This window comes from Saccharomycopsis crataegensis (assembly GCF_037102585.1).
Source record: "Saccharomycopsis crataegensis DNA, jcf7180000000075, whole genome shotgun sequence".
Lineage (NCBI taxonomy): Eukaryota > Fungi > Ascomycota > Saccharomycetes > Ascoideales > Saccharomycopsidaceae > Saccharomycopsis > Saccharomycopsis crataegensis.
Window position 1 is genome coordinate 517,961 of NW_027043822.1, and position 21,686 is coordinate 539,646.

General features: G+C 35.3%; 9 protein-coding genes across 9 annotated transcripts; 6 read left to right on the top strand and 3 right to left on the bottom strand. All coding sequences in view use genetic code 12, as the record gives it.

The window, feature by feature from the left end:
* Positions 1-177: 177 nt before the first annotated feature.
* DASC09_023690 (uncharacterized protein) lies at positions 178-3,945 on the top strand (the record flags this gene model as incomplete). Its single annotated transcript, XM_064995972.1, has 1 exon — positions 178-3,945. One exon carries the CDS (start codon positions 178-180, stop codon positions 3,943-3,945), a length of 3,768 nt encoding a protein of 1,255 aa, XP_064852044.1.
* Positions 3,946-4,718: 773 nt separating this feature from the next.
* DASC09_023700 (Eisosome component PIL1/LSP1 family protein) lies at positions 4,719-5,636 on the bottom strand (the record flags this gene model as incomplete). The annotated part of the gene is made up of 1 exon (XM_064995973.1): positions 4,719-5,636. The coding sequence occupies one exon, from the start codon at positions 5,634-5,636 to the stop codon at positions 4,719-4,721; it is 918 nt and encodes a 305-aa protein (XP_064852045.1).
* A 461-nt stretch (positions 5,637-6,097) lies between these two features.
* Positions 6,098-7,096, bottom strand: DASC09_023710 (ribosomal 60S subunit protein L4A; the record flags this gene model as incomplete). Its single annotated transcript, XM_064995974.1, has 1 exon — positions 6,098-7,096. One exon carries the CDS (start codon positions 7,094-7,096, stop codon positions 6,098-6,100), a length of 999 nt encoding a protein of 332 aa, XP_064852046.1.
* Positions 7,097-7,610: 514 nt separating this feature from the next.
* Positions 7,611-8,310, top strand: HOP2 (Hop2p; the record flags this gene model as incomplete). The annotated part of the gene is made up of 2 exons (XM_064995975.1): positions 7,611-7,971; positions 8,024-8,310. The coding sequence occupies 2 exons, from the start codon at positions 7,611-7,613 to the stop codon at positions 8,308-8,310; spliced, it is 648 nt and encodes a 215-aa protein (XP_064852047.1).
* A 318-nt stretch (positions 8,311-8,628) lies between these two features.
* DASC09_023730 (ribosomal 60S subunit protein L8B) lies at positions 8,629-9,998 on the top strand (the record flags this gene model as incomplete). Its single annotated transcript, XM_064995976.1, has 2 exons — positions 8,629-8,631; positions 9,219-9,998. The coding sequence occupies 2 exons, from the start codon at positions 8,629-8,631 to the stop codon at positions 9,996-9,998; spliced, it is 783 nt and encodes a 260-aa protein (XP_064852048.1).
* Positions 9,999-10,311: 313 nt separating this feature from the next.
* Positions 10,312-11,809, top strand: DASC09_023740 (uncharacterized protein; the record flags this gene model as incomplete). The annotated part of the gene is made up of 4 exons (XM_064995977.1): positions 10,312-10,473; positions 10,574-10,693; positions 10,797-11,705; positions 11,768-11,809. The coding sequence occupies 4 exons, from the start codon at positions 10,312-10,314 to the stop codon at positions 11,807-11,809; spliced, it is 1,233 nt and encodes a 410-aa protein (XP_064852049.1).
* A 1,473-nt stretch (positions 11,810-13,282) lies between these two features.
* On the top strand, positions 13,283-15,556 carry DASC09_023750 (alpha-mannosyltransferase; the record flags this gene model as incomplete). The annotated part of the gene is made up of 1 exon (XM_064995978.1): positions 13,283-15,556. The coding sequence occupies one exon, from the start codon at positions 13,283-13,285 to the stop codon at positions 15,554-15,556; it is 2,274 nt and encodes a 757-aa protein (XP_064852050.1).
* Positions 15,557-17,438: 1,882 nt separating this feature from the next.
* Positions 17,439-19,574, bottom strand: MRX12 (Mrx12p; the record flags this gene model as incomplete). Its single annotated transcript, XM_064995979.1, has 1 exon — positions 17,439-19,574. The coding sequence occupies one exon, from the start codon at positions 19,572-19,574 to the stop codon at positions 17,439-17,441; it is 2,136 nt and encodes a 711-aa protein (XP_064852051.1).
* A 1,371-nt stretch (positions 19,575-20,945) lies between these two features.
* MRPL32 (mitochondrial 54S ribosomal protein bL32m MRPL32) lies at positions 20,946-21,581 on the top strand (the record flags this gene model as incomplete). The annotated part of the gene is made up of 1 exon (XM_064995980.1): positions 20,946-21,581. One exon carries the CDS (start codon positions 20,946-20,948, stop codon positions 21,579-21,581), a length of 636 nt encoding a protein of 211 aa, XP_064852052.1.
* Positions 21,582-21,686: the final 105 nt, after the last annotated feature.

The following is a 21,686-nucleotide window of genomic DNA, read 5'->3' on the forward strand; positions in this document are numbered from 1 at the left end:
GGGTGTGTATATACATCATTGACTCGTACAACATTTTTTTAAAGAAAAAACGTTGCTGTTATAAAGAAAAATCATTGGTACCCTAGGATAATTGAATATATCGACAAATAATTGCCGCGTGTTGATTTTTATTTGAATTTTTTATTTATTATTGATTATCTTTATTCATAAACCCTAATGAATTTCTTACCAATCTTACAAGATCCTCAGAAGTTCACGCTGTTCAAAGACAGTGGCAGTAGCGACTTCTTCAGAATAGATCTCTTGAACTATGTGAACGATCTAACTAGAGATATCGAACAGTTGCGATCTGATAACCGAACTTTAAAGAGAGATATCTCCGAATTAAAAGAAGAATTGGTTATTGTCAATAATGATTCGGTTATCAAGCAAAAGGAAATCTCTCGTTTGGAAAAGAAAAACATATCGATGAAAAAACAGATTGATTTGAATACTTATAAAGGATATCATTATCGATATAATTCAAGAAGCCAGAGTGAAACACCTTTCTCTCCTTCTTCGACCTCTTCCTCATCGTCTCCGCCTCCTCTTATTAAACATGATGTCTCGCTCGATCAAAATGAAGCATCATTACCACAGCATATTCTCGATAATATCACTGATGAAATAGTCAGTAAAAGCGTCGATTCAATTATTGAAAAGGACCCAGTCGAAGACTTAGATTCCGTGAACGATACAAACTTGTTGAAAATCAAGGTGATCCAACTCAATGATGAGTTGAATCGTTCTAGAGATGCCAACAAGGCATTTAGGAAAGCATTATCGGAAATTGGTTCTGTGGTGATTTCTGTCGCCAAGGGTGACTTATCCAAAAAAGTTCAAATCCATGATGTTGAATCAGATCTCGAGATTTTGAATGTGAAAACCACAATCAATACAATGATGAAGCAATTGAATACGTTTGCTGTGGAAGTTACTAAAGTCGCTAATGAAGTCGCCAGCGGGGTTTTGGGTGGGCAAGCAAAGAACGACGGGACAGTGGGTATTTGGAGATCGCTTACCGACAATGTGAACATCATGGCCTTGAATTTGACAAACCAAGTTAGAGAAATTGCCGACGTTACCAGTGCAGTTGCAAAAGGTGATTTATCAAGAAAGATTAATGTACATGCTCAAGGAGAAATCTTGCAGTTCCAGAATACCATTAATACCATGGTGGATCAGTTGAGAACGTTTGCTATTGAAGTCACCAAAGTTGCTAGAGATACCGGGGTTGAAGGTAAGTTGGGAGGTCAAGCGCGAATCAAAGGAGTTGAAGGGATTTGGAAAGAGTTAACTGATAATGTGAATGCTATGGCTACCAATTTGACCGATCAAGTCCGAAATATTGCCAATGTTACTACCGCGGTCGCTAATGGGGATTTGTCAAAAAAAGTCACTGCCAGTTGTAAAGGGGAAATTTTAGAATTGAAGATCACCATCAATCAAATGGTGGACAGATTGCAGAACTTTGCTCTTGAAGTCACGACTTTAGCAACAGAGGTAGGCACAAAAGGTATTCTTGGAGGTCAGGCCAATGTTAAAGATGTCGAAGGTGCTTGGAAAGCAGTTACTACTAATGTGAATATTATGGCGGCTAATTTAACTAACCAGGTGAGATCTATTGCTGCAGTGACCACTGCTGTCGCTCATGGTGATTTGTCTCAAAAGATTGCTGTTCAGGCTGAAGGGGAAATTTTGGAATTGAAGAATACTATCAATAAGATGGTGGACTCTTTGCAAGTCTTTGCCCTGGAAGTCACCAGAGTGGCAAAGGATGTGGGTATTGATGGTAAATTGGGGGTTCAGGCTCAGGTTAGTGACGTTGATGGATTATGGAAAGAAATCACCACAAATGTCAATACAATGGCTGCAAACTTGACCACTCAGGTGAGAGCGTTTGCCCAAATTACCGCTGCGGCAACTGATGGAGACTTCACAAGATTCATTACTGTTGAGGCCTCTGGGGAAATGGATGCTTTGAAAACCAAAATCAATCAGATGGTTTTGAATTTAAGAGAATCGATTCAAAGAAATACCGCTGCCAGAGAAGCTGCTGAGTTGGCCAACAGATCGAAATCCGAATTTTTGGCCAATATGTCCCACGAAATTAGAACTCCAATGAATGGTATTATTGGGATGACTCAATTGACTTTGGACACCCAATTGACTCAATATCAACGAGAAATGTTATCCATTGTCCACAACTTGGCAAATTCTCTATTGACTATCATTGATGATATTCTTGATATTTCCAAAATTGAAGCCAATAGAATGACGGTTGAACAAATTGATTTCAGTTTACGAGGCACGGTATTTGGGGCATTGAAAACCATGGCGGTTAAGGCCATCGAGCGTCAATTAGATTTAGTGTATCATTGCGATAACACCTTTGCCGATAATTTGATTGGTGATTCCTTTAGATTGAGACAAGTCATTTTGAATTTGGTCGGGAATGCTATTAAATTCACAACTGCTGGTAGAGTTTCGTTATCAGTTCGTAAGCAAGACTGGGTCAGCGACGATGGAAGATTTTTCCTCGAATTCTGTGTGGCCGATACTGGTATTGGTATTGAAGAAGACAAATTAGGAGTGATTTTTGATACCTTCTGTCAAGCTGATGGGTCCACCACCAGAAAGTTTGGTGGTACAGGTTTAGGTTTATCGATCTCCAAGCAGTTGATTGATTTGATGGGAGGAAGTATTTGGGTCACTTCAACATATAGTCACGGTTCACAATTTTATTTCACAATTGCCGTTAAGCCTGCCACGGTGAAACTTGAACGCCAAATAGAAAGTTTGCTCCCATTCAATGCTCCAAACGTTTTATTGATTTGTTTTGATCATGATGAAGATGGAATTGGTAATATCAAGGAAGCAGTGGAGAAATTGACTTTTAAGACCACTTTAACTAAAAGTATCGAAGAAGTAAAGAAATCCAATCCATTTAGACATGATATTATTTTAATTGATTCGATCGAGGCTGCGGAGCAATTGAGACTATTGTCCGATGTCAAGTACATTCCAATTGTATTGTTACATCCTTCCCTTTCTGTTAATATGAGGGTTTGTTTGGATTTGGGTATTAGTGCTTATGGTAGCACTCCATGCTCTCCTAGTGATTTGGCAAGTATTTTGAAACCTGCCTTGGAATCACGTAGTAACCCACCAAATTCTGACGGCACTTTATCTTACAATGTCTTGCTTGCCGAAGATAATATTGTCAACCAAAAGCTTGCAGTCAGAATTTTGAAGAAAAACGGACATAATGTTACGGTGGTCGAGAATGGGTTGGAAGCTTATGAGGCAGTTACCACCAATGATTATGATGTTATTTTGATGGATGTTCAAATGCCGGTAGCTTCAGGGTTTGAGGCCACAGCCAAGATTAGAGAATGGGAAAAGAAAACGTTCAGACAAAGATTGCCAATCATTGCCTTGACGGCCCACGCAATGTTGGGAGATAGAGAAAAATGTCTTCAAGCTCAGATGGATGAATATTTGTCCAAGCCATTGAATGCCAACTTATTGATCCAAACTATCAATAGATGTGTTCATAATATGCAACAGTTGAGAAAACTCGCAAAAACAGGCGGCAATTCCAAATTCGCTAGGAATCTCAGAAATCATATCTTGAATCAAAGAATGGATGCTTCCAACCCTGAGTTGAAAAAATCTGTGATGTCAGAAGCTGATGATGATCGTGGCGAAATCCCAAAAGTCTCTGAATTAGTGACTGCCAGGAAGTTGGGGAAAACGGTATTTGAACAGAGTTTGGCCCAAAGGCCTTCGGCTTTGCCATTACCTGATAACACCACTTCTTTAAATGAAAGTTATATCGAATCATTTAATCGTGCCAAGGAAAAATTGGATAAAGAAAAGCAAAGGAGATTGGAGTTGAAGAAAAGTAACGAGCAAGCACGGATAATGGAGCTTAAAAAATGATCGTTGAAACAAAAAAAGAAATTGTCACTATTACTATTCCTTGTTGGTTTTTTGTAAAACTTCTATTCTTTTAAAAAGAAAAAATTATTTTGAAATCTGCTCTTCTTTTTCTCAGTTTACTTATTTTTTCTTTTTTTATATTGTTGTTTGTTTATACGGTTTCTACTTTGTAATTGTTATTTTCTCTTATTTTTGTTGTTTAAGTGTATATTTTTTATGACTTCTTCTTTTCACTTTACCTTTGGTGTTAGTTTATTGTTCTTATTACTATGCTACTTTGTTGTATTAACTCGAATAGAGAGGCTGTCGATTGAAGATGTAAAGAACGATCATTAACATTGATTTTATTAACTGGCTCAAAAAAAGTGAACCAAATAATAAAAACATAATGATACAAACATCATGATGGGAGTCGCTAGCTGAGCTAGGGTCACCCGCTTGTTGAATAGCAGTAGAAGCCATATCAGACTAAGTAGTTGAAGTGTTCAGTGCATTAGCAATGACAGGATCATTGGAATCATTAGCTGAGCTCATTACAATAATAATATTCTTTCGGGACTTTCAAGTCAATGTTAATTATGTATAAATAATATTTGGTGGTATGGATGCACAGTTTAACCATCATTTTGTAATAAAGTCTACTATCGCTCAACATCCTACTCCGGTTCCAGCAAGTCCCAATGAATAAAAATTAGAAATAGAAAGCGCTATGCAATTATTTAATTAGATAGTATTAATTCAAAAAATAAAAATAAAAAAAAAGCATTTCATCATCACTTCACCTTGTTAGCTGCTGCTGGCTCTTCTTCTTCGACAGTTCCAAGCAGCTCTGCCTCTTCGTAGACATCGGCGGCATTTTTGTGCTGCAGTAATGAAGGTTTAACGACACCAGTGTCAAGGGTCCAGTTACGCAAAGCACTCTCAGCATCAATAAGGATTTGTTTGGAAGTCCCGTACCCATCATATGATGGTCTCACTTCACCTGGAGTGACTGCACTGTCATCCAACAATTCCAATAAGGCTTTGCCATAAGTTGCAATCAACGCCAACTTTTCGGAAAATTCAATCATGGCATCAAATTGGTAGTGAAAGGCAACCTTCAATTTCTCCCTGGTGATATTGGACAACTGAGCCTCAGCAACCAAGGACTCTGCTTCCGCACGAACCAACTCTTGCTCCAATACTTCTAGTTTTGGAGATGCTGGATCTTTGTACTTCAAATGGGCAATCTCATCGGTGATCTTCTGCTTACGGTCTCTTGTCGGTTGGGCTGAGGCTTCAATATTTCTGATTTGCTTCAAGGTAAGTCTGTACTGGTCATACTTGTCAATAAATTGGTCTTCCAATTCTGCAATCTCATAAGTCAAAACCCCCAACTTGTCAGTAATATCAGAGATGTCATCATCATTGTCGGCACCCCACACTGACAATTGCTTTGCAACTTCCCTCCGCTCTCTAGCAGCCATCTCTAAAGCTCTCATAACATTCTTTTCAATTTTGATAAACTGACCCAACTTCCTAGCCAATTGCGGACCAAAATTACCAGCAGCGGTTTTTCTGATGGAACCAGAAAGGGAGCCTTTACCAAAAAACTTGTTCCCAGTTTTTGTGGAAGACGGTCCTGGGGCTGGGGTTTGAAGCTGCGATTGAGTTGGAGCTCTTGTTTCTCTCAAAGAATAAGTCTGGTTCATGGCTGTACTATTTTAAATACATGTACTATTTTTCATAAAAATAATTGGATGTAAAAAGAGTAAAAACTATTAAACACCCGTTGTGGCGGGAGTTGCGGTTTTGTTGATATTTATATCTTTATGATTTGCTCTCCTAAAAACAGCAACCATAGCAAGCTTTTTTGACAGGAGCCCAAGACGCACGCACAATAAAAAGTACACACAAAACCGTACAATGCCCACATTATATCCATCAGTCAACTCTCAACTTGTATAGAGTTACATTCTTATCACATTTATTGTACAATAAATGATATTCAAGCACAATAAAACTGTTTTTTGAATACATGGATTAATAACAAATCTTACAGATTTAAACGTAATATAGAACATCAATAGACCTTTCTTCTTATATATTTAAATTAATAAACAATATGAAATTAAATCTAAAAGCCATTAAGAGTCCATCAGATTTAGCTAATTTATTTCTTAGCAACAACCTTGGCGTATGGGTTCAATCTTAACATAACTTGCTTGTTCTTCAATGGGTTCTTCTTTTGAACGTGAGTTCTCTTTTGGGTTGGTTGACCAGCAGCTCTGACAACGGATTGGATTTCAGTAGAGTTGATCAATCTGGTGACATCAGAGTTAGAGATGATGTTAGCTGGCAATTCGAAACCGGACTTGGATTCGTAAACCTTGTCCAATTGAGCAAAAGCAGATTCAGTCCAGATGACGAATCTACCCAAGTGAGCACCTGGAGCCAATTGCAACAAACCCAAAGAGGAAACGGAAGCGGTTTCAACACCTGGAATGTTTCTGAAGGCCTTGACCAAACCGTTGTCTTGACCGTAGACAACCAATGGACCTCTTCTTTGGGTGAATCTTCTACCTCTCAATTTACCCTTACCGGCTCTCAACTTCTTGGACTTGATGACCTTGACAACATCTCTGTGGGCACCAATAGCCTTCAAGACAGCGACAGCTTCCTTGGTCTTGGTGATAGATTCAACTTCGTTAGAAACAACCAATGGGACTTCTGGAACAGTTTCGATCTTGTGACCTCTGGCCAAAACCAAAGATGGGACAGCAGAAGCGGCAATAGCAGAAGCAGTAGCGTATCTCTTTTCACCATGGTTAACCTTGACGTTCCATCTTCTCCAGGTCTTGGTTGGGGCGAACATTCTACCACCTCTACACATGTTACCGAAGGCACCCTGACCGGCTCTATGGGTACCAGAACCACCAACTCTTGGAATTCTGGCAACAGCTCTACCGGTACCCCAGGATTCAGCGGAGGTTTGGTGACCAGCGTTTTCAGCGACGGCGTAAGCTTGTCTCTTGTTCTTGTTGATTCTGGTAAAAACAGAGTGAACAATATCTGGTCTGATTGGAGCCTTGAAGACGGCTGGCAATGGGACAGAAGCAGAGGTAGCTTTACCTTCAGTGGAGAGAACAGTAACTTGTGGTCTGGCAGACATTTTTAATATATTTCTTAGTTGAATACTATAATGATTTCAGTAACAAGGAGAAATAAAGAAAAAAAAAAATTTTCAACTAAATCTTCCACGGATGAGAAAAAAATTTTGAAGAGCTCATTACCCGGCTCTTTCAAAAAGTGAAATTGGTTGCAAGAAAAAAAAATCATGTGCACATGATGGTCAGATATTGGCGGGTAATGTATCACTGGGAAAGTGCATAAACTCATCTCAACATGACATCAACTTCCAAATATCCTAATGTATTGGAAGATCCAATGAGGCGCTTGTGTCAAAAACGTCACTAATGATAACTTTTCATGCATGGTTCATGGAATTTGGTATTTTTTTTGTTTTACTTTAGTAACTTTAAATTTCTCTTTCTGTATCAAGCATATAGGGAAGGGGATGACGGTTGCCATGAGGGACTATAAAAGGTGCGCCACTTTTAATTTTTCATTTACATTATATATTAGAAAACAGCCATTAGGAAAAAAAAAATTCATTAAAAGACATTATGCCTCCAAAAAAGAAAGTCAAAAAAGACGATCAGATAAAAGATCTTGAGACCGCCAGCGGCATTCTCCTTGGATACCTTAAAGAGCAGTTCCGGCCATACTCTATCAATGATATCATTTTGAATTTACACAACAAAATTTCCAAATCGGTGGCACTTAAAGCCCTAGCATTATTAGCTACAAATAACAAGTTATTGATGAAGACATACGGGAAAATGAATTTCTACGTTTATCGATATGGGAAGGATGATCAACAACAGGCAATAGATGAGTCTGGGAAAGAGATCACCATTCAGGTAGTAACTGATCTTGAAAACAGTTTTGAAGAGGTAAAAAATAGATTGAAGGAGTTAAATAGTGGTATGTTAATTACCCTTTATTTCTAAATACTGTACTATCCTAACATTGACAGCTCTTAAACAAGCCACCATTGAGCCGAATAACGAAAACTTACTTGTCGAAAGGCGAAGCCTAGTAAAAGATATCACAACAGATAGAGAGTTATGTAAATCATTAGAGGAATCGATCAAAGGGAAAATCATTAATAATGAAGAAATCATTAAGCTCACTGATGATATAAACAACCTTGAGAGAATATGCAAGTCCAGAAAGAAAGATTATCTGAATATTTTGGGATTACTCAAAGAGAATTTTCCAGAGTACAAATCCATCTTGGAAAAAGCTGGGGTTGAAGAGTAGACCTCCTCTCATATATACATAGTTATATGAATAATGAGATATTATTTCCATTAATTTCATATTATGACGAAGGAGCGTGTGTTTGTAGCCCTAATAATTATAGTAACTAGCCCTGTATATATACACGTGTTTAAAACTGTCACGCTTACTCAGCGCTTATCCTGTCCCGCTCACTGAAAAATTTCTTCGACATCTGTGAGATACCTTGCAGAGCACGTAACCATCGCTAAAATTATGATGTGTGAAAATTATCAAAAATTTTTTACCTTATTGCTCTGAAGACTTAATAATAATAACCATCAATAGTAATCATCAAAAATGGTATGTCTAGAGAGGAATAGTTAATGAATGAGAGAGAAGAATCCAAGGGGAATCATCTGAAGTTATTATATTGGAAATAGTTGTGGCACTTTATTGAAAAAAATTGTTTTGATTGTGTGATAAATACTTTATGATCTGTGAAATGTAATAGTTAAGTATTAAATGCGTCTTAGATTCTGTGTCTATTTAAAAAGATCATCATCATAATATTTTGACAATGGATAATGTCTCCATAATTGGTATTCATTAATCTTGAAGATATGATTTTGATAGTTAAGAAATGGAATGGAAGAAATTTTTTCTTGATAGGACACATTCATAAATTACTTTCATCCTGCAACACATTCATCAGAGAATCCAAATGAGAGCAAACAAAAACATTTGGCCATAAAATATTGAATCCACTGCAAAATACCACTGTGACCAACGAGACTTTATGATGACATTAATTATGAAAATTATTATTAAATAAGAACAGTTAGATCCTAGATTCATATGAGAGACCTAAGAACCCTCTGGAACTCCTCTTTTCGTGCATATATGACTACGTGAGAAAATGTTAAATTATTATACTAACCAAACATCAGGCTCCAAAAGGTAAGAAGGTTGCTCCAGCTCCATTTGCTTCCAAGGCTGCTAAAGGTAAAGCTGCCAAGAACCCATTGACTGCTTCTACCCCAAGAAACTTTGGTATTGGTCAAGATGTCCAACCAAAGCGTAACTTGTCTCGTTTTGTCAAGTGGCCTGAATACATCAGATTGCAAAGACAAAAGAAGATCTTGTCCATCAGATTGAAGGTTCCACCAGCTATTGCTCAATTTCAACAAACTTTGGACAGAAACACTGCTGCTCAATCTTTCAAATTGTTGAACAAATACAGACCAGAAACTAAGGCCGAAAAGAAGGAAAGATTGACTAAGGAAGCCGCTGCCATCGCTGAAGGTAAGACCAAGCAAGAAGCTTCTCCAAAGCCATACACTGTCAAATACGGTTTGAACCATGTTGTCGGTTTGATTGAAAACAAGAAAGCCTCTTTGGTTTTGATTGCCAACGATGTTGACCCAATTGAATTGGTTGTTTTCTTGCCAGCTTTGTGTAGAAAGATGGGTGTTCCATACGCCATTGTGAAGGGTAAGGCTAGATTGGGTGCTTTGGTTCACCAAAAGACCGCTGCTGTCGCTGCCTTGACCGAAGTCAGAGATGAAGACAAGGCTACTTTGGCTACTTTGATTGACTCTGTCAACGCTAACTACATTGACAAATACGAAGACCACAGAAGACACTGGGGTGGTGGTGTCATGGGTGCTAAGACCGTCGCTAAATTGGCCAAGAGAGCTGCTAGAGCTGCTGCTGAAATCAAGGTCTAAATTTGATTTGTACTCTTTTTCTTTAGTTAATGCCTCTTCTCAACCAAACCAATATAAAAATTTTTTATATAAATTAAAATAATTGCGTTGTTGTATCGCAACTTTTGTATTTTCAATGTTTCCATAGTCTCATCTTTTTTAATTAACAAGTGTATTTCTTATTAGTTATAAAATTTTGATTAATGTAGGAGAAGCAAGCGGCGGAAAAAATTTAGAGGAAAAAAAAAGCCGTGATGTTGCATTTATGCCCTACCTTCCATCACAGTTTGAATATTTTAGTTCCACCCACTTTTGACAATTTAATAACCACTAAATGACTGGTTTATCTTCTGTTATGCTTATTTCAGGCTTGAAGAGATATTCCCTTGAAAAATCCGATGGCTCTTGGACTCATATTGATAACAAGGATGGCCTCAATATAACCGCTGACACATTGGACTTGATAATCCAGATCAACGTGAAGTCTACCCTGTTGGTTTGTTAAAGCGACTTTCTTATTACTTTTTGTTAATTATCTTGCTAAATGATCAATGTCTTGAAACTAGTTATATGACATCCACTAACCCTCAAGATAGAGAAAAATTGATGTCAAGCGTTCCATTATTGAGGCGCTTTGTCATAAAGTATCAAAGCAAGTGAAAATCTATACAAAAGGATCCATTATCGGATTTCAATTTTATGATTTTGGATTTAAAGTGAGTTTCCTTATAGCTTTTTGTTATTCATTTTATTGCCCCTTATTTGCTTTTGGTTTCTGGTGCTTTTGGAATTGCTGACTAACCATTATCTTCATCTAAGGAGTCAAAATTGCAAGTTAATTTTTCCATTCATGAAGATGCTGTGAGATTTAAAAATTTTTTTGAACTTTATCCACAACAATTTGATATTATTGATTACAATGATAACACCAGAATTTCTGCTTCTGTTCCCCATTTTGCGCCCAAAATGGGAAGCCAGGCTATAGTGAAAGATGTGAGAGACGTAGAGCGGCAAATCAATTTGACTGATCATTTTTCTCGGGTAGATAGTTCAACTAAGAATCTTTCAAATAACATGGTAATTACTGATGATGGTTGGAAAGGCTCTGCTACCAGTAATAGATTATCTGGCAAAACTTTCCATGGTGGTGACATTTCTGGTAGAATTAAAAACTATTCAAAAATCAAAACCGGCACCATCCAGAATTTTGCTGTATGTGCAGTTGCTCAATATCCTACAGTTACAGTAGACAATGACAATCTTTCTGGAAAATCTTCTATGGAAAATGCACCGTCGTCTTGGGACAATATATCGTATGGCTCAATTAATACAAGTCAATCAACCATCATGAAAAATTTTTCTCTGGATAGATCAGGAGAAATTGCTCACGACAACAGTTTCCCATCACAGAATCTTCTTCAAGAACTTGCTGAACAAAAAGCAGAGATTGAAAAATTGAAAATCGGTTTACAGAGTCAAGCTTCACAAATTCAAAGTCAACCATCCATTGCAAACGAAGAGTCATCAGTAAATTATGTACAGCATCAAGTTTCTCAGTCTTCAAATTTTCTAAATGATATAACCAATTTCCTTAATCCCAATGACTCAAGCACCAAGAAAAGTAATGATCCGAAGAAACTTGACTGTACACAGTTTTTATCGCTTGATGATGAAACAATCAAAAAAATTGTACTAGAATGCATTAGCAATCCAGCATTCAAAATTTTTGTGAGTATTATTTAAATTTTGAATCAAATAGGCTTACGTGTATTTGATTATTAACATCACAGTATGAGAAAATGAGAAATCTAATATCAGAAGAAGCAAACTGAAGAGCACAAGATCTTACATATGCTAGACAAATTCATAAACCCCACTAACAAAGATAATTTTCCGCACTCTGGTATTTACAGTGCTTCTTTTTTCTTGTTCTTTATTGTGCTCATTCTACTTTCATGCATGCTGGGGGATTTCATAGGGTTGTGGAAAGAGCACCTAGTATATTTGAGGTTTTCTTACTCTTTATGGGTGAGGCGAATATATGATAATTATCATGCTACTTGATATTAGTAGTAGTGTTTAGGTTAAGATTAAACTTTAAACACAAAAAAGGGAGAGGTCTGCAATACTTTCTGGGGCTCGCACATGTAATAAAATATTACAGCCCAGAAAACCTGGATTTGCAACTCAAGTTTTAGCTTTCGCTTTTCTTAAAAACACATGTTATTGTTGTTCATGATTTTATTTTCACTAGATATACATATATTCTTATTTCACATTTTAATAAGTGATCAATTCAGCACTATCATTTTTTATCTTTATCTATTTCACACAGGAATTTGTAACAGTATGACATAGAAAACTTCAAGCACCTGGTGAAGTTGCCCAGCACGAGTTACTATGCAATTACTGTTGATGACTTACTCTCATCCGAAACATATTAGGGGATTTATTCCTACGCCGGCTAATGCAGTATATGAGGAGAGTTACCCAGCTTGAGCTTGGCTATTGTATTTGGATCAGATAATCATGTTGTTTTTGTTCATATGTGAGATTTTTATTAAATCACTTGAGTTAATGCTTGGCGTATGATTAAAAAATCTTCGGCCCGGCTAATATGGGCTCTCACCTATATGGCCGCATTTATTATCACTACATTATTACCAAGTTATCGTTGACATTAAGACGGGATTTTGTCAAAGAAGCCAGTAAATTATCTTTCTCTTGAATATTTTTGCCGAAAATATGAACAAAAACAAGAACTTTTTGGTTACAGTACAGTACGGCATCTACTTTAACGCATTACTTAAAAAAAAACTGGGAGCCTAAAAGCGACAAAACAATAGGAAAAAAAAATTTGATACACTATTGAAATCCCTTTTTCATCAACTGGTAGCTTATTGTCATGAACCTCCATAGGCGAAGCATGTGTCCGTGACCCAACACGGAGGGAATATCACAATATGACATGATAATCAGATATCAAAATAGATGCTGGTCTTAAGATTTATCTTATAGCCCCGTTGTGAAAGAGTGCATTGTGAATCACAGCAATTTTTTTTTGTTCCTGCAGATTATGAGATCACAGCTGCATGAACAATTTCAGACTAAAAACAAACTCGGTACCTGCTTCTTCACGTATACTAATCCTTGCCAACCCTGAAATAGAGGTGGGAAAAAAAAGGGTCAAGAGCTTTCTTTTTTTCTCCCCTTACTTCTTCTTTTCCTCATTTAAATTTTAAAGTGTCAAATAACTTGAAGTTTCAAGCATTCTCTTCTGTGGATTAGAAACCTTAAGTTATAAGATGATCACGTTCTCCAAAGATTTCAGAAGACTATTCTATGTGTCCTCTTGTATTCTTCTTCTTGTTCAATTTACTCTTTATTGTGTTTCTATAAACTTATCTGTTGATTCAGAAGCATTTAAGGATGATAATATTAAGTCATCACTGAAACTATCATTCTCAGAGGATATTATAGAGCTTCTTATAGATAAGCAAAGCCACAAAAATGAAATATCAACTACATATAGAAATCTACTACAGAAATATTCTCTACACTTAAATGAACTTGGTATTAAAGAAAAGTGTCAGCTCTATTTCAGTGAGCTCTATCAAAACGATCCAAATTGGAGTAATGGTGCTTACAAAGACTCTTTTTACGACTCTGATGTATTTAACAAAAATTATTACTTCCTTAAACATAAAGAAGAGCTTATCCAGGGAAAGATATCACAAAATCCGTCAGACGTCAGAGAAAGTTATGACGGTTATCTTGTTGAGGATGACTACCTTATGTTGGAGAATAATTATAGAGAAGATCTTAGAAAGACATTAGAAACAGAGCAAAAGTATGTTGATGCAATAACTAATAGCAGAGTCTTTAGTAGATGTTACTTACTGGAAAGGGATTCTAACGACGGGCCGGTCAATTTCAATGACTTGAGGGTTATTGAATCCCTTAACGGAAAACTTGCAAGGAAAAATCTCCCTCTCATTGAGGTAGACAAAGATATTCTTGAACATAGTGTTATTGGTGAAAGTAAATTCCAAGATATTGAATCAAGGGTTTTTCCTTTCATCAGCGGTCATTTGCCCATTTATCTTAGATGGAATGGTGATACTCATTGGGGAATCCCGAATATTAATTCTCGCCAATCAAAATCTTCTCACAATAATAACAAGGCTTTTCTGAAATCTAAATGCTTCCTACAGAATTTCAAAGATTCGATATCAGATAAAGGTATTGTCATTACTGGGTCTGATAGAGAAGTTGAAGACATTATTAATCTCATTAGACTTCTTAGAGGACTTGATAATGAACTACCAATACAAATTATTCATAGAGGTGATATATCAAGGGAAAATCAGCACAGAATCATTAGAGTCTCCCGGAAAAAACTCAAACTTGATAAATCCATATTTGCTAAAATTCCACTAGCGAGTTTACGAACAAGCTTTAGAAAACAAGAAATTTGGTTTGTCAACGTTTCTGCATCAATAAAACCTGAATATCTAGAATTCTTTGGTGGGTTTTATATGAAATTTCTTGCATATTTTTTTAGCTCTTTTGAAGAAATCATTCTTTTAGATTCTGATGCTGTTCCACTAATCAAACCTTCCGACTTTTTCAATTCGTCGCCCTACAAAAAATCAAATACGATTTTCTTCAAAGACAGGAGCTCGGTGGAGCTTTTGATGGAACATGATGTGGTTTTCTTTAAAAAATTGTTGCCAACTATCGTGGATGAAACCATATTTGGTATTCCAAAATCAACTTCCAAGACTCTTCTGAATAATTTTTTCGCTAAAAAATATAAACATTCAATGGAAGCTGGACTCATTGGAATTAATAAAAAGAAGAAATTTAATAGCATTTTGTCATTATTACAATTACAAGTTTGGACTCCTGCTAACAGGAGAGTTTGGGGTGATAAGGAATTATTTTGGCTAAGTTTGTCGATTGTTGGTGATGAAAATTACGAATTCAACAAGCATGATGCGGTTAGTGTTGGCAGTGCTACAATAGAGGATTTGGCTGAGGAGCATTCTGAAACTGATCACAGTAACCAGTCTGAATACACAAAAAAAGTGAAGGTTTGCTCAAGTCACCCTGGGCACATTTCTGGTGATGATGATTTTACTCTTTTGTGGTTCAACTCTGGATTCAAAGTTTGTAAGAAACAAACCTGGCAAAATGATATTGAGAATGTTCCAAGACTCAAAGAGGAATTTTCTGGTAATGTCACTCTTTTGAAAGAGTACTATAAATCAAATATGAAAATTAATAATGTGTTACTACCAAGTGATAATATGTATAAGAAACTAGAGAAACACTCTTCTGAGCCATCCCAAGAAAAGTACAAAGAAGAATCTGGTTGGAAGTTATCCTATGAATGTGGTGCTTATAATTGGTGTGCAAGTGAGTTTATTAATGAAAAAGGAGAATTGAAGAACTCTGAAGCATTACTTATTGAATATGATAGCAGTTTGACCGACCTATATGACTATTATGGAAAATTGTGGGTTTCGAATAATGATCTTGATGGAAACTCAGATAGACTTATTGAAGTTGGTTGAATATCAAGATCATTTTTCAAATCTTTGTAATAGGGATTTGGAGTTTGTTTTTTCTAATAAATGAATATTAGTTAATATTGTTAAGGCTTTTCACGAAATAAATCAATATTATTAGTATTTCATTCTCGACTTAGATATTTTCTTGTTTTTTTTGTTTTTTTTGTTTCTTTTTTTTTTTCTTTTTTGTTCTTGTTTTTATGTATTTTAATGGATTTAAGTTGTTGTTTTTTTGAAATATCATCTGTAATGAGCTTCTCAAATTATTTATGAAATATAGTAAGTTACGAGCTAGGAATTATATAGTAATATAATTTTCCAATGGCTTGACTTGCTAGAATAATTTTCAAGTTTTAGATAAGATTGGAATTAGAAGATTACAAGCAATATATGTTACAGTTGAACACTTTATATCGCAAAAATAGCAGCATACTGTGTAAGATATTACATAATCTCTAGTTCATATTCAGTACACATATATATAAATAAGTTAATAGGAACGTTGTGATATATGTCATGCTCAAGGTATCATTATACTATTGTTAATACACTTCTAGGATGCATTAGTTCACTAATAATCCTTCGTAGAATATCCTAGTATTTTGAAGAATTCCCTTTTAGGTTCTTGAACATGCCAGGATATTCTATTACTTTCTATTATCTTCTATTATCTTCTATTATCATTTAGAACTATCTAATAGTTCTAAAAGAAAATTGAACTACTTAAATAGAGGGATCTTTCTCGTTCCTCCATCTTATTATTCTTATTTTATAAGACACGCTTAAACCTTTATACAGTATTTATACTTACTTTAACAATGTATTTTATTTCATTCGATACAACCATTACTAGATCGAATTATGATATAAGACTCTCAATCCGTCGACTAACATAAGACCAAACTTATATTACAAACGTCGAATTCTTCAATAAGTAAGATACAAATACTTGTCACATTAGGACGATCTAGCAATTGCTATGTACTCCTGGACAACAGACAAGAGCCCCTCATGCAATAGCTCCCCATATTCATATATTAGAGGATTATAGTCTAACATTACATAATACAATACAGGAAACAGAAAGATACTATTCTAAATCATCAGAAAACCTGTCAGCCATTGCAATATTAAGTTTGAGCCCAAAAAAAAAGGATGAAAATTCCAAACCAGGTACTCCAATAGAAATCTAGGAGAACCTGATAATATAAAAAAGAGTTTCTCTTCAGCAATTTGCTAATATTATACAGAAAAAAACTTGCTAATAACTGAATATAGTGAAGAGTATAAATATAATATACCAACCGAATGGTACCACAATATAAACAACCTCAGATCAAATAAATATTAACAATTTTAAATGTCAGCGGATTTAGCTCAGTTGGGAGAGCGTTAGACTGAAGCATCTTCTTCTTCAAGTCTTGAAATCTAAAGGTCCTGTGTTCGATCCACAGAATTCGCATTTTTTTGGAGTAAGTATTTTCATGATTTTTTTCAGCTCCTTCTATAATCCTCATCTGAAGGGAAATACCAACAATAATGATAATAATAATAAAAGTGGAACGAATAATTAAGTTAACATTGGGATGAATTACTTTATTTCTTTTTAAGGTATATGGTGCCACTGAAAAGGGATGATAAGTATTATTTATAAATTGAATAGTGTGATTTTCTACAGGATATCCAAATCAGGTTGTGCTTTCGTGATTTCTCGTGGCTGAGCTCCTTCTGAGGAAATTTTGATAATATTGTATGTATATCTAACTAGGTTGATGCCGAGAATATAAATCTACACAGCATTGAAAACTCATGATAATAATGTAATTGTATTGAAAAGTTTATTGTGATTTTTGTGACACACAATTGTCATTAGAAAATTTATAGTTTATTCATAAATTTTAATTGACCTGATATCATTTAACACATAGTTCTTGAAATGTTGGATATTCTTATCTTCATCTAACCCATCACCAAACTTTTTAAAATTTTTCTTCAACTCCATTTTTTCACTCTCACTCTCTTCAAGTATGAGTTTATTTTCCATGGATTTCTCGTAGATTACATAAGCCAATTCACGCTCATTTCGTAGGAGGGCACTTTTGATCAATGAATCAATCATGTAGAAACATGTTGAGAAATAGAGAGTATTTGGGACTGTGCCCTTTTGTGTTAATTGATCATATCTTTTGAATGCCTCTATGTTATTATTAAAAAAATCAACGCTATTACTGAAGTTAATCTCAGAGTTCAAGATAATTAAAAGCCTCAAACATGTCAACAGGCTATGTATCTCTTCAATTGCCAATTTCAGTTGAGTCTTTTCAAGATCTGCAATATTACTGTGTAGGTAGTTAACTGCTTGGGGAACAAAAATTGATGCTAACTGGTTCCACTTTTTATTAGCAGCAGAATCCAGGTCATGTTTGAGAGCATGATATACGGAAATTAACAAACCTGTTAAATTCAATTTATCAGCATGATCTGGATAAGAAATAATAGACGAATTCAATTCCACTAGTGAATCGTCAGGTTTAAAGAGTTCAACCGCTTCTAGCAACAAAATATTTGATTTGAGCTGAGCTAATTCTTTTCCAATATTCTTTTTATCCTTATGATTTTGAATATTTGAGTTCAAGATTTCAATTAGAGGATTCAAAAAGCCCAAAAGAAATTCACTTTTGGAGTATTGTGCCTTGTTAAATAGCTCAAGTTTCTTGGAATGACTATTACTAGATAGAGTATCAAATTTCTTATTTATTTCATCAATTTTCTTATCTAATTCACTAACTTTTGCAGAAGTGCCGATAGTATTAATGGTTCCATCTTCACTGTTGTCTTTTATGAATCTCTTGAACAAGGCTAAGGAATTATTTGAGAAGCTCACATCAGATTTGAGGTCCAACCCAATAGCTTGGCCCATATAGGCCAAAGAAAAAACCAAGTCCTCAATCTTATCCTCAGTCGTGCCTCTCGTCTTGACTTCTTTGCGTAAATATTCAAAAATCTCGTCCTTAGAGATTTGTAACTTAGCTAACTTCTTTTGATCTGTGATTGAAACCAATAATAACGATAGCATATGAGATTCACTGAACATAGAGATCACTTTGTCCACTTTGACTTTTTCAGTGATCTGAAATCTGAAATTTCGGAATAAATAAAGTATCTTTGAAGCAATTGGAATACTAAGAGCTTCTTCAACCTTAGAGCTCTCATCGCTATTTATCAAGTTTTCAATGATGGCATTAAATACAGGATTTGCAACCATTTGAGCATCGATCAGTTCATTATCAATCAGTGTCATTTTTAATTTGTCATTATGTTCGATAAATTCGAGGAAAAACTCCCATGATGGCTTGGCTCTTCCTGGGTTTGATTTCAAAATTTCTGACATAGAATGTACAGATAGATCATTTATGGAAACATGGTTTAATACCTTGTTAACAATAGAAAAATTAAACTTCGTCAAATTTTCAAGTAACAAATTCGACAAAGTAACTGCGTCTATTTGTGGATTTTTGAAGCATTCAATAACAAAATCCGAAATTTTGGACGAATTTTGGAAAAACTCATAGATATCCACTGTCTGATCTTCTTTTTGTGTTCTTGACATGCTACTTGCCCACGAAATAATAAGATCGTGAAGCTTCTTATTATTAATGGCCGAGTCTTCAAGCTCTTTTATGAGAATATCAACATCCTTCTGTGTAGTCCCAATACTTGAAGAAAATGGTCTAGTTGTTAATACTGAATAATTACTTCCGAGTCTTGAATAATCAGGGTATGCGTATTTGACTAGCTGTTGGGTAAAGTGACGTGAAAAATTATCCGTATGTATATTTCTGGTAGGCGACATGTTGTGGTTGATTATTGAAAGTACTCTACCATTGTGATCTCCATACTCATTTCTGGCGAGCTTTAGGTTACAAAGCCTAATATTCAACAGTTTCAAACGATTCATATCCTCTTTAATATGGTTATTATTGTAAATGGAGTAAAGAAGGTGTGGATGAGCGTTACTCATCTATCTAAAAAATTATTGCAGTCATTTCAAGATGCCTGTTGTGGAAACGTGATTTGGAGTTTAATTATTAGTCATATATTACATAATAACTTACAAAGTGCTTGCTTATGTTTATACCATAATACACTTCTTGAAGTGCGTAAAATGTCTAAGGATCCCCACATTACAGAATTGAATTTCATGAAGAATTTCATCGAGGAAGACACGCAGAAGTATGGAGGAAATTCCATGTTAAGTAAAGAAAATTGTAAGTAAATCGAAACTACTGCTAGTTAAGATTGTAAATAGATGTGTTAAATTGTCACAACTAATAAATAAATTTACCCAGGTTGATATATATATTCAGTAAGTTTCCTATAATTTTAACTCCATCTTTTTTTCCGTTAATTTCAATTATTGCTTATCTATTTTAGTCTTGCATATGTAAAGATATGCCCAAATCCAATCTTTTTTTTTTTTTTTATAGAGTCTGAAGCTGTCTTGAAAAAACATAGCAGTGGATATTACATACGTCTTCATAATAACAACTTATATTACCGAAATAATGAAAAGACGAACTGAAATAAACAAGTAAATATTTAATAATCAGCCCAAGCTCTTCTAGTAGGGTTTCAGCACTTTTGTTGTATTTCAGACAATAATTACTTTTAGATCTAACAGGTTTAAAGTTGTATTGATTTTACACTAAAGCCTCAATCTCAAAATGAAGCACGAAAACATCATTCTCTTTTACTTCAGATATCTAACTGGGGGTATTTTTGAACATTATCTTTTTCATTCAAAAGATTTCCTTCTGCACCACATTATCATGTCATGTTAGGCCATTTAACCTGTATAAGATGTCAAAAACCCATATAAGGCTCAAAAATACTACAAAAGGCTATTCAAATTTTGACATGGAAAAAGCTTTCAGCCCAGAAAAAAAATGCAATTTGCTTAAGAATCATTCTAATTTCATGGTGGTGCCGTAATTATGGTATACGTGCTGCATTTGTATTAGCTGTGCACTGTGATAATTGTAATGCGTACAGCAGGGTAAGCAGTTAGTTCCATTCTATTTGGAGCTCTGATGAATCCCAACATTCTCACCAAAACTTTGCCAAAACCCTCATGCCAATTATTATACAGACTCAAACATACCTAAAAAAGGGCATGTCAATAATTGAACAAAAATATATACCATGCATTGAAGTGGTCATTGCTTTTAAGACCACTAAGTTAAAATTGAATGAAACACCCAGAAGGTTAATTTGCACGTGACATTATAGGTGTGAATTTTTTATATTTTTTCCTATTTTTTTTTTCATCGTGAGAGAGTGGTTAAAGTCTGTTGGAAGAGGTTATCCAACGGAACATAGATTAGGATAAATAATGTCTTTATCAATAGAGCTTTCTCACTTGGCCGGATTGAGATCTAGCGCTGCTACTAACCTTCTCCCTCGCATATCTTCTCTTCTCCCTCGTTTACCTGAAATATCCATAACTTTGCAAGGATCTCCAGCGTCATCAAATGCCCAAGAAAATGAAATATCAAGTCAAATTGATGAGTTGAAGCAACGGATCCAGAACTCCATCGAAATAGGAACTCAATCCGCCCTCTCTCTATGGGATGGTATTCTCAGAGCTGCCCCAAAAAAGAAGGTGTCTCATCAGAAAAAGAGACAAAGACAATTGGCCCCAGGAAAAAAGCAATTACAACACTTGAATAATTTGAATAGATGTCCTTCATGTGGTCACTATAAAAGAGCCCATACCTTGTGCATGAATTGTGTTGGTGAAATCAGAAAATACTGGAAACAGTTAGATGCTGCTAAGAATGAACAAGAAGTTTCAAAACCTGACCAAGAAAAGGAAGTTATGAAGGTTGGTGACTCTGAAGAATCAGTGGATTCAGTGGATCAAAGAATACTTTATCCAGGTAAAAGAAAATTCCTCAACGAATTAAAGCACGTTGAAAAGGAAGAATATTTGGAACGTCGTCCTAAGACTTTGCCTGTTGAAAAATAGTTTTGATCTATTTATGTGATTTGTTAGCCTAGATGAAGGGAAACGGTTTTTCAATACATTTTCTTGTATATATTAAATGGTTAGTATAATATTTTATAATGACTT